The 12,363-nt window shown below is 36.0% G+C and overlaps 1 protein-coding gene across 1 annotated transcript in view; it reads left to right on the top strand.

The window, feature by feature from the left end:
- Positions 1–12,363, top strand: part of csmd3b (CUB and Sushi multiple domains 3b) — a 507,791-nt gene that overhangs the window by 363,946 nt on the left and 131,482 nt on the right. The window contains exons 29-31 of the mRNA XM_073858336.1: positions 7,105–7,292; positions 7,972–8,166; positions 9,235–9,351. Coding sequence (XP_073714437.1) covers positions 7,105–7,292; positions 7,972–8,166; positions 9,235–9,351 — 500 coding nt within the window. The remainder of the gene's footprint in view (positions 1–7,104; positions 7,293–7,971; positions 8,167–9,234; positions 9,352–12,363) is intronic.

The following is a 12,363-nucleotide window of genomic DNA, read 5'->3' as shown; positions in this document are numbered from 1 at the left end:
TGCCCCATTGGCAGATTTTTTGCTTGTTTTATGCACAGAATCACTTAAATTTGATATTTTTGGTTACTAGACTTATTTTCTTGAGTCGTTTTGCTCATCAAGAGAAAGCATCTTAATTTAATGACTTTTAGATATTTTTACTGAAAACATACGTCATTTGAACCCTTTAAGTACCACAGTGCAAAAAATGATTTTCAAGAAAAATTCTTAGTATTTTTGTCTTGTTTTCAGTAAAAATATCAAAAAATTCGTAAATTGAGATGCTTTTTCTTGATGAGAAAAATGACCCAAGAAAATAAGTCTAGTTTTTAAACAAGCAAAAAAAATCTGCCAATGTGGTAAGCAAATTTTGCTTGAATATAGTGTTTTAGAAAAATGTTCAAGATTTTTTTGTTTATCCCATTGGCAGAATTTTTTTGCTTGTTTATGCACAAAATAACTTAAATTTAATAGTTTTTGTCTAAAAACTAGACTTATTTTCTTGGGTTGTTTTGCTCATCAAGAAAAGCATCTTAATTTAAGAATTTTTAGATATTTTTACTGAAAACAGACACATTTTTTTCTTAAAAATAATTTTTTGCAGCGCACTGAAATGACTAAAGTGACATATTCAGTAAGTGAAATAAGGCTTTTTAATTACTGACCAATAAACCTTTCAATTATAGTAAAATTATTGAACCTAAACGTAAGAATCTGATAAAAATGTTATTTAATAAAAAAATGTCAGACACACTTTTGAATTCCCTCATATACAGTAAAAATTTCGTATTAATTCCATAACATTCAGTAGTAAAGAGTGCACGGTGTGGTTTTATGATTTATGATATATAAATCTAGCTCCAATGCAACGGCACAGCCTCCATCTTACCTATTACACTGTTCCTTTAGATGTGTCCATGCTATCAGGTTTATAATCTCCTCTCTTTATGCCCAGAGTAACCCTCACCTCCAGGGTCACTGCAGTCTGTGTAGCCAGCATCACTTTGAGTCTGTATACTTATCATGAAAGTTTTGTGAATGCAGGCAATGCGGTTTCCTTTTGCAAGATAATTTTAGATCGACCCAATGTCGTGGAGGGGTCAGCGAGTTTTGAATTGAGGGTGATGAGACAGTAAAATGCTGAATCAGAACAGTGCAGAGATTTGACACATTTCCTTTATGTGCTCATTTGAGCTGAAATACAGTATATAACAGTAGAGGCTGCTGCGTCATAATAGCCAATACAAAGCGAGCAGCACCTATGACATGGCCGCAGTCGGCGTGTTAAGTAATTATGTAGTGGTGACTGCTATCACTGTCTAAATTAAAATGCATTTCATGTCTGGGAAAGATAATGAGCCCAGCTGGATTTCTGCGCTCATTTTGTCTGTAATGAACCCCGATGGTATTTTTTTCAACTCACCTTAAAGGTGTAGCGTGATGTCTTTGCTTTGAGTGATGTGACCAATTAGTATAAAAGCAAGCTTGATAAATTTCCTTCACAGTCCAATCATGTTGCTAATTATGTCCATTATTCATTTAGCCATCGCGAGGCGATGCCGGAGGTGCTACCGGGGTTCTCCTTCCAGGCAGGGTCAGGGTGGGTTAAATTGGAATGCTGTAGGTGTTTGACAGTTGCTGTGGCCCACCCTCCGTGTTAATGCTAATGGTAGCGCTAGAACGCAATACCTTTCCTGGATCAAAGGGTGTCATGAGGGTCTTGTCCAGGCATAAGGCCGTATAATTTTTATCAGCATCCGCGTGCAAAGTCGATAGAAGAAATGCTGAGGTTTTAAGATTGTTATTATTGTCAATGAAGGCCATTGCAAAAAGATGGCATATCCACACTCTTAGAAAAAGGTACATGAAGGGACAAAAGTTGTTACTGGGGCGGTACCTTTTGAAAAGTATACTTTTGTACCTACAAGGTGCATATTGGTACCTTTAAGGTACACATTTGTTCCTGGCCTAAAGCTACAGTACTGTGCAAAAATCTTAGGCCAGCATGCTACTATTAGATAGAAGTAGATTTGCAATTGTATAGTGATCATAAATAATAATTATTTCTCAGTCTCTTTATTAGAAAACAACCAGAAAATACAGAAAATGTGTATATAGTATTAAAAACAGTATAAAAATGTAAACTGATGTGTCAAGTTTTAAGGGTAAACTCCCCTTCCACTTGAGCAATAGCAGGAAACTGCAGGATCTGTTAAACCTAAATAAAAGTCTTTTTACTTAATTCTGCTCAAAAACGCTCAAGATGTGTTTAGTGCCAAGAGAGGTCACACTAAACACAAGAAGACATTTATTCCTGAAAATTATTATTTTTTTTTTTACATATTTCCTGTAATTTCTGTTAGTATCTTTATAAAACAGTTTGAAAAATAAATATGGATGGATATTAAAACTTCTAAAACAATGGTGGTGGCCACGACTTTTGCACAGTACTGTACTTATAGTACTGCTACCTCAGAGGTACATATCTGTACCTAAATGGTACAAATTAGGATCTTTTTAAAGTGAACTGTCCCAGTGACAACTTTTATACCTTTTTTCTGCCAGCTGTGTAAAGGAAACAGAAAGTTTGTACACACAGTGTCAGAAATGAATGAGCAAAATGATCCCAAGCTGGGGCAGTACCCTTTAAAAATGCCTTAATATGTACCATTTAGATACAGACGTATATACATTTGGTACCAATGTGTACCATTAGGGTCGTTCTACAAAAAAGGTGGAAATGCTTGTTAAAATGTTCGTTTGTTTCTGTAAATTGTCATTGTTAACGTCATTGGTGTTACTGTCATTTGTGTTACCGTCATTGGTGTTACGTCTCTAATGAGTACTTCCTAAGCGCTATTCCTTTAACTGACCAACATAAAAGCATAAAAACAAAACAAGATGGAAAAAATGTTTAAGTTTATAAGTTTTATCATATTCATTATCTATTATTATATTCTCATTTTGTCAGGTATTGAAGATACAACGTCATGGATTCTTTATTAAAATGTCTTAAAAGGTTAAACATGGATTAAGCTCCCCGTTTTGCGGATTCATAGATTAATGCTATTATATATATAATGCTTCTATGTTGAAAGAAGTTCATTTAAGCAGATTTCCATCACCCGAATTCCACCTTTTCTGTAGAATGACCCATTTAGTTACTAATATGACCTCTTCAGATGCACTTTTTTAAACGGTACCGCCCCAGTGACTGGGGGCCATTTTTTTAATAATTTCTCTGACAGTGCAGGTGTTTGCAAATTAGTCGCAAACATTATATTAACATAAAATAAACATAAAACGTTTATTAAAGGCGGGGTGCATGATTTTTTTGAAAAACACTTTGGAAAAGGGAGTCGGGCCAAGTACCAGAACACACTTGTAGCCAATCAGCAGTAAGGAGCGTGTCTACTAAACGACATCATTGTCTGGGTTGCGTATGTATGGGGCGGGTTTATCAAAAGAAGGTCCAGATTCCAGGGGCGTGTTTGTTTAGGTGATTTTTAAATATCAACATTTGCTTTCAGAGATCATTTACCCCGCCTTTAACATGCAGCTAAAGTCATTTTTATGTTTTCTACATAAAATCATCTTACATAATGTAAAGAACGTTAAAAATGTAACCTTGATTTCTTTAATATTGACTGAGTAAGGCCATGTCAAAGATTGAAATCAGTGTTAAGAAGCCATGAATAAGATTGCTTTGATGGTCTTAATCTCATACAGCAATTAGATCATGAGACTTCAGCCTGGATTTTTCTCTTTCTCTTTCTTACAACACTGCATCGCTGACTTTGAAATATTGGTGACTGTTGAACCTCTAAACTTTCTCTTCTCTTTGACTCATCATCCAAGAGCAGTCAGTCTAATGACAACAATAACTCAAAACCAATCTAGCAGTCATCCGATGTGTCAAAATCTACAACATTTATCACAACAAAATCTGCCATTTGGGTCTGTTTTGTGGCATTCAGTGGGTAAATGCATTTATATTTTTTCAAAACCTTCAAAGCTGATATCTAAAGCCATACATCAGCCACAAAGAATATGATAAAGGACTTTGTTTTTATATAGAATAGCAGCTGGTGTCGTTTTCTCGGTTGGCTTGAAATCTGTAGTAGCCCTTCTCTTGTTTAAATTTCGTCCTCTTCAAGCAAATAGGCACGTTGGAGGTCCGCCAAAGGGGCAATGTCTCAAACAGGTTTCTAATAAATAGATCTCATTCGGTTCCATCTCAAAGACTTTCATTACACAGTCCATTACTGGCTTCTTTTCCTTTAAAAAAAAAAAAATCTACGGTATGAAATATGCCCATAACGAAATTGGAAATGAACAATACCAGGACGCCAACCCTTAAAAAAAATGCAAAACTGCAGTTGTTAAGCTTAACTTGTATTGACTTTGTTTACTAACAGTACATTTTCTGCTCTCAACCTGATTACTACACAAATAATTGTTTTGTGATTGACAGCTACAGAAAGTATAAAGTAGGAAAAAACAATGCATCTGTTTATCCAAAATTAATGGCTTTTTTAATGTGCAGTAAAGGATCTTATCCCTTGTATGCATTATACTACAAACTAACCCCTTAAGCAGTAGACTGTGACGCAGTGAAGTGTGGCAGGCATGCTTAGCATTCTCCTTCTGCATAATAGAAAAAAGGTAACGCACATCTGATCCTGTCACAATCCATCTCATGCAAATGACTCCACTGATGGGTGAGACCTTATCACGTTTATCTGTGTGGCTTTCTGTCTCAGGAACCTCTGAGCACAGCAGATACTGCCTTTTAGCTGTTTTTTCATTCAGAGTTTTAAGCTATCCGAATGCATTGGTGGCATTTAACTCGTGTGTATTTATGCATCCTAATGGAGCACAGACATGCAGGCCCTGCAGAGAATACAGAGGCTGAGTTTAGCCTGTTGTACTAACAGGTGGGGGTTGTTACGCTTTTTACTCCAGTGTATATTTCTCACGGTAGGTTTATTTTTTTAAATAAAGCACTGCATAGGAAAATACCTTAATGTTTCAGCTGCAAGAAACGGTTTTGTGACACCAAGCCTCATTAGTAGGGAATGTTGTCACCCTATAAGGGGAAGCTGTCACAAAGCAAAAGTAAAATGGTTGTGATAAACAATTTATGAAGCAGCTAAATGTTAAAAGGAAACACGAAAATATTATGCTATAATATTAAAAACTATATATGTTTTGGCCAATAAAAAATTATAAAATACTAAAACTACAACATTTAAAACGCATGTGAAACTTGCCTCAATATAATTAGTAACATGCAGATTTTATAGTCTTTGAAACCAAGATGCAAAATTTATGCTAGAGGGAAATAGATTTATAATACTAAATATTAGGCATTACTAAGATTAGCTCTTATCATTTTTAAATACCAAAATTCAAAGACTTTGTTTTGTTTTGTAGTCGACAAACTCATAAAAATAAACTCAATAGGTCTTATTTATTAATCATGCGTACGCAAACATTTGTGCATGAGATGTGCGTATGGAGGTTTTCACAAACAATTCGTGATAAACAAAAACTTTCGTATCGAAATTTCAAGAAACCCAAAACCAATCGTACGCAATAATCACATACGCTATAATTAAATACTAGGCTGTAATTATAATGTTTATAATAATGATTGTACATGATTGTATTTTATATCATAATATTTTCTGTATTATATATTATTATACATGATCTATATTATTATTATATACATTATATTATACATTATTATAGCCTACTTATTTTTTTCTACACCTATAAAGAAGATAATGACAAATCTTCACTCTTTTCTTCCTCAATTTTTAAATCATTATATGAAAGCGTGCTGCTTAATGTGAACGTTATGTAAATGTAATGAATAGTCCAAACATCAATCACTTGATCTCCTGTCTGTTCTATTTTAGATACAGATTCGCGTGTCTGTCATAATAATTAAATGTAGTGCTGGGCAAGATAAATTGCGATCAATCGCATATAAAAAAGTTTTTTTTGCTTAGTATATGTGTGAGTACTGTGTGTATTATTATGTATATTATATTATGTTTATATTCATTTCAGATTTTTTTTATATAATATTTTATATATTTTTTATATTATTTATTTTTTATATATAATTTTTTATTTAGATATAATTTTTTCTTTATTTATATATTAATTAGGGGCGGTCTAATCCGGACAAGGATTAGACTAGTCCTAGACTAAAATAAATTAAAAATTTAAATAAAAAATGTAAAAATAAATTTATATACACACACACACACACACACACACACACACACACACATACACATGTAAATGTTTCTTAAATACATACATGAATGTGTGTGTATTTATATATACATAATAATTACACCCCGCACACACTCATATATTATGACAAAAATTACTTTTGTTTTGTATGCAATTAATCGCGATTAATCTTTTCCCAGCACTAATTTAATGTCATATTTGTTAATGCATCCAATACTTATTTAATGTTACTCCAGTGGACACCAATACTTATTTAATGTTACTCCAGTGGACACACAGCACTGGCTTCCTCCAGCGACAGCAAAACCTCCCAAATAAGAAATGCAAAGCAAAACGCGCTTCGGAAAACCCTTATATGGAACTGATTTGGGTGTGTTTTATGCAAATGACCAACCTGGTGCACATGGCCACTCATGTAGAACACTCCAAATTCACTAACTTAAGAACAAGTATAAGAACAAACTCATGTGGGTACGCACATGTTGTGAATTAGATGAAAAGTTTTCGCAAGAAGTTCAAGTTTGCGTATAAATACGAAAAACTTACGCAATTATTAGTGAAAGCGACCCATTGTTCTCACTGTACATAAATCTCGTAACCTGAAGGTCGCTGGTTCGAGTCTAACGACTGGCCCATGAACACCACTTGCTACACAACTTGCACTGCAGTGTTAGCTGCCCACTGCTCCGGGTTTGTGTGTTATCACGACTTGCAGTGTGTGTTTACTACTTACTGCACCTTCTCGTAACCTTTTAACTTTATGCTGCTGTCTACAAAGGTGACTCAATTATTTAGCTTTTGATTCCTTTATACTAAAATAAGTCTTCCATTTTCTTCCATGTTCATCTATAGCTTCAGCATAGAGCCCAACTACGACTTTGTGTATATCTACGATGGCCCAGACAGCAACAGTCCATTGATAGGGAGCTTTCAGGACAGCAAGCTTCCCGAGCGGATCGAGAGCAGCTCCAACACCATGTATCTGGCCTTCCGTAGTGATGGATCCGTCAGCTATACCGGCTTCCACTTGGAGTACAAAGGTACTGTCGGTGTCTGCATGAACCTTACATCAAAGACCTTAATTAAGTTATTATTTTATGATGGATTAAAGAATCCTGCACAAGCAGGAGAATTTATTTAAAATGTAATCCATTTTGATTTCATGCTAACGCTTCATCTCTTTTTAAAGGAAAATGTCTGTGTGCACACGATATCTGAATGACTGCCTGTTAGGGCTAAACAATGTTACCAGACAATTACAGCTAAATATTTTACACCCCTTTGATGGTATTTGATATATTAATACCTCGATATTTATGTATTTGCTCTGAATGGCTTAAAACGTGACATATGTTTTCTAGTCAGGAAAGCACACACTGTTGTGAAGTACATTTGTATACAAGTAAAATATGGTAAAAGTGGTAGTTTCCCAGACAGGGATTAGACTAGTCCTAGACTAAAATAAATTTAAGAGCTCTCCAAACTGAAAACAGCTTGCACTCACATATCTTAAAATACATCAGTGCCCTTTGTTTAGCCTCAAAATGCACACATGTAATGTTTTTAGTAAGGCGTGTTTGTTAAAACTAGTTATATTTTCTAATTAAAATAAGGCCTAGTCCTGACTTAAGCTAATCTCTGTCCGGGAAACTGACTATCCTGAAAGTAAAACCCAGAAATTTTAAAGTCTTTGCTGTTCCTGTAACTTCTCTTTCCCAGCCAAGCTGAGGGAGTCATGCTTCGATCCCGGTAATGTGATGAATGGGACTCGGCTGGGCAGTGACTACAAGCTGGGCTCTACTGTGACCTTCTACTGTGAAGCAGGCTATGTCCTCCAGGGTTATTCCACGCTTACCTGCATCATGGGAGATGATGGCAGGCCTGGCTGGAATAGAGGACTACCCAGCTGTCAAGGTGAAGTCCACATATCTTGAAAACCTGCTTAAAGGAAAACACCACCGTTTTTCAATATTTTACTATGTGCTTGCCTCAAATTAGACGATTTAATACATAACTATCTTTATTCAATGAGTGCACTTAATCTTTGTACAGCGCATCGTGAATGTGTTAGCATTTAGCCTAGCCCCATTCATTCCTTAGGATCCAAACATGGATGAATATAGAAGCCACCAAACACTTCCATGTTTTCCCTATTTAAAGACTGTTACATGAGTAGTTACACAAGTAAGTATGGTGGCACAAAATAAAACGTGGCGATTTTGGACCTCAGGCACAGAAGTTTGAGCGAGAGGTGGAGGAGTCAGGAGTGATGATGTAACTGTGCGCCGTGGTCGAAGTGCTGCAAACTCATTTTTATCAACTTAAAAAATTGCCACATTTTATTTTGTGCCACCATACTTACTGGTGTAGGCTAAATGCTAACACATTCACGACACGCTGTACAAAGATGAAGGGCATGCATTGAAAAAACATAGGTGTGTATTACTATTAATTCATCTAAGTTAAGGTAAGAACATAGTAAAATATTGAAAAAGGTGGTATTTTTCTTTAAACTCTTACATGTTTTCCTGCAAAATGCTTTAATTTAGATTATCCATTGTTATTCAAAGACTTGTCATTATTTGACATTTAATCAAGTAGTATGTCTTGTTTTCTCTTCATGCACAAAGGACTCCAGAATCTTAAATATAGACTCAGTATTTAGAAGGGCAAGATAACACAAATTTAATCTAAATTGTACAGCACAGGTACCCTGAAAGCGTTTGAACCCAGTCATGACAAAACTCTAAGCTGTGTTAGAAGTATTTGCTGTACCTGAAAGCAAAATTATAACAATTTTGGCCCGCTGCTGATGATCAAAGTATAAATGTGGCTTACATGTCAAAATGGTTCTTCTCAATTCCTCACTAGCCAAGATCGCTTAGGTTGAGATTGGTATATCAGAAACAGTTTTATCACGATTGTTTAAGCTGTTAACTCCAATCTTTAAATGTGTCTGCGTGTGGATGTTTGTGTGAACAGCGCCGTGTGGAAGTCGCTCTACTGGAACAGAGGGAACGGTCCTGTCACCCAATTTCCCAAGGAACTACACAACAGGACAGAGTTGTGTGTACGCTATCTCTGTACCCAGGGAGTTCGGTAGGTACCTGAAAATACCAAACAAACCTGGATGCAGCTTTACCACATTTAAAAACACAAAGCAAAGACTGAAGTATACTGAAGTGCTGCACTAAATCTGCTTTGGAACACAGCGTAAGGTGTTTAAAATAGGTCTGTCAACAAAAGGTGGCATGCATTATGTAAGTTGCTTCGACATTGAGTTTGATGAAACTTTTTGTTTGTAGTAGGGAAAATGCAAAATAATCTCATGTGTGATACTTTTAGTGCCGTATACATGTATAAGAACACCAGAGAGAGGTACACATAACTAGGGATAGGTATCGTGAAATGGTATTTTTTGGACTGAAAAGTAATTGAGTCGGTACCAGACTATCGATAAGCTTCAGGAAAAACGATCCTGTTAACAATACTTGCGTTGTTTTTTCCGTATTCATTGGCGTTAAAATAGCGAAGTAGAAGCTGCTGCTTATCATTTTGCTTCCCTGAATGATGTCATTACGTAGCCAATGCTTGACTGACGTGCGTGTGATGATAGATATGTATAAAGGCTAGATGTCTTGCCCGTGCTGCCGGCCAATTGAGTGGAACGTCCGCATTTGGCGGCCATCTTACCACAGGGCGCTCGCTCACTCGTAGCATTGTGTTTAATGGAGCCTGTACTTTTAAATGACCATAACTTGCTCAATTTTCTACCGATTTTTAAACGGTTTGGTTTGTTATAAACGTCAGAGATGTACCTATGACACTACTTACTTAATGAATAATTTTAATGAATCATGTTAAAGCATCCAGAATTATAGCCACGTTAATAATGTTTGTAAGAAACCAAACCGTTTGAAAATCGGTAGAAAATTGAGCAAGTTATGGTCATTTAAAAGTACCTGCACCATTAAACTCAATGCTACGAGTGAGCGAGCTGTCTGAGGTAAGATGGCCGACAGGCGATGACGTTAGAGACTCCGCCATAACCCATCTAACCTTTATACATATCTTTGCGTGTGATATCCAAAAATCCTCCCACCACGGCTAAGCTAGGGGCGCTATACTTGCACTGCTGTGGCCGGTTGGAAAAACTACTAAGACTAGTCCTAAAAGTTAGTCATTGCAATGTTGTTATTTACTGTTTAGATATATAAGCATTTTTCTGTAAATTAGCATAGGGTTAGCCAGTCAGAGGATGTGGACTGTGTAAAAGAAAATAGCCAAAAACACCACTCTTAATGTGTATGTGTATGATGATTGAGGTGATGGCATTAATCTAAATCTATACTGAAAACAGAAAATATGTAAAAAAAAAAAAATTTGGGGCAATACGCTGTATTAAATTGTCTTTTTGCACCAAATTATAGAGAGTAGCATGGATAGCAGTATCGATAAGAACTGGAATTGATAATCTGTATCGCTATCAATACTGATATCGAAAGTGTAAACGATACCCATCCCTACACACAAAATGGATTATATACACACAACATGCGGCATTAAAACTGCTTTAGAAATACAACCACTTCCATGTGAATCCTGACCTATAGTGGGTGTTGTACACAGGAAACTCATCCACTTTCATTTCAAGTGTGAAAATCATATGACCAGCAAACAGTTGGAGTCTGATCTGGATTATGCAAATGTATACAAGTCTCCCTGTATTAATTTATATCCTTGGATTTGCTGCTTCCAAATCAGGAGGTGTGTAACTTAGCAACTAGCTTCCTCCCCTCTCTCTTATACTCAAAAGCTTCCTGTTAAAGGAAGTAAGATAAAACACAGTTTCAGCATCCCTGTATCAGTGCACAGAGATGAGATGGAGACAAACATCCAGTTTAAAAGAGATCACGCCTGGAGAAAAATGTAGAAAAACAAAACATTTTCGAAAAGATCCTTTGTGGACATTAAACGGGTTCATAATGACTCACATCATTCAAACCCAACTGCTGGGTTAAATTAACCTAGAAAATGTTAATATTTGACCCAACCATGGTTTGATACAACCCAGCACACCTACAGTAGAATAGGTTAATTTAAACCCATTTAACCGAACAACCTTCATTTTTTTGAAAGTGTAGCTAGGCTTAAAAATCACTAATTTGTTGTTTAGATTTCAAAGCAATTGCTGATTTTCTCAGTAGGTTGGGTCTTACCCAGAATCCTTGACCTGCTGTTTTCTAAAGAGACCCTTAAAATGTCTGTAAACAACCTTTGATTGTAATATCCAAGCTTTTGTAGGAAATTACATTGAAAGTTTGAAATAAGAAAACAACTCCAAACTTTTTCTGGCTCTTATCTCAGGACTCTGTTAAATGAAAGGCAAATCACCATCTTGGTTCTGTACAAATAAGGCTATAGTGTTTTGAAGTAATGGCATTGAAACCAGGACAAGAAAGCCTCTTCTTGTAAATGTAACTGTCAGTTTAACTGTTATGGGGAATCTGGACCTCTCTCACAAGCATCGTTTGCCATTATGTGAGTTGTATGTGATGCTTCCCTTGGGGCTCGTCTCCGGTCATTTGACTGCTCGCGCACTGATGGAAGGCCCTAAATGATATAGATGTCATTGGAAATGAAGCCTTAATACAAAGCCGGCTGAAAGTGAAATCATGACAGCTACGCAAATGAAAAAGAGTGAAAATGAATCGTCAGCATCTGAGGTGTATTCAGCTCCTGAAACAAAATACATTACACCAGCCCGCACTCATGTTAAGCGATGGCACGTGTGCATGCGGTACCAAAGCGGTGTAAAATATTGCTTGCCTGTACATTTTCAAACATAAATATTGGCTTTTTTTGAATTAGTGATTTCATTGCTGTGCTCTATAAAATGTAAAATGAGCTTTGATGCAGATTGATGCAACGCTTTTATGCGACTTGATGCAAAAACACAACATCAACAAAAATCTGCAAAAACACAAACGAAAGTAAGGATTTTGCACTGGTTTCGGCCATTGTGATGAAACAATACAGTAGTTCAGTTACTTGGATAATGGTTTTTAACCATTGGTAATCTATTCATAAACAATAGTACCAATCTGTCTT

The sequence above is a fragment of the Misgurnus anguillicaudatus genome, chromosome 20, assembly GCF_027580225.2.
Source record: "Misgurnus anguillicaudatus chromosome 20, ASM2758022v2, whole genome shotgun sequence".
Lineage (NCBI taxonomy): Eukaryota > Metazoa > Chordata > Actinopteri > Cypriniformes > Cobitidae > Misgurnus > Misgurnus anguillicaudatus.
Note: the sequence above shows the minus strand (reverse complement) of the source record. Positions and strands in the feature narration are given on the sequence as shown.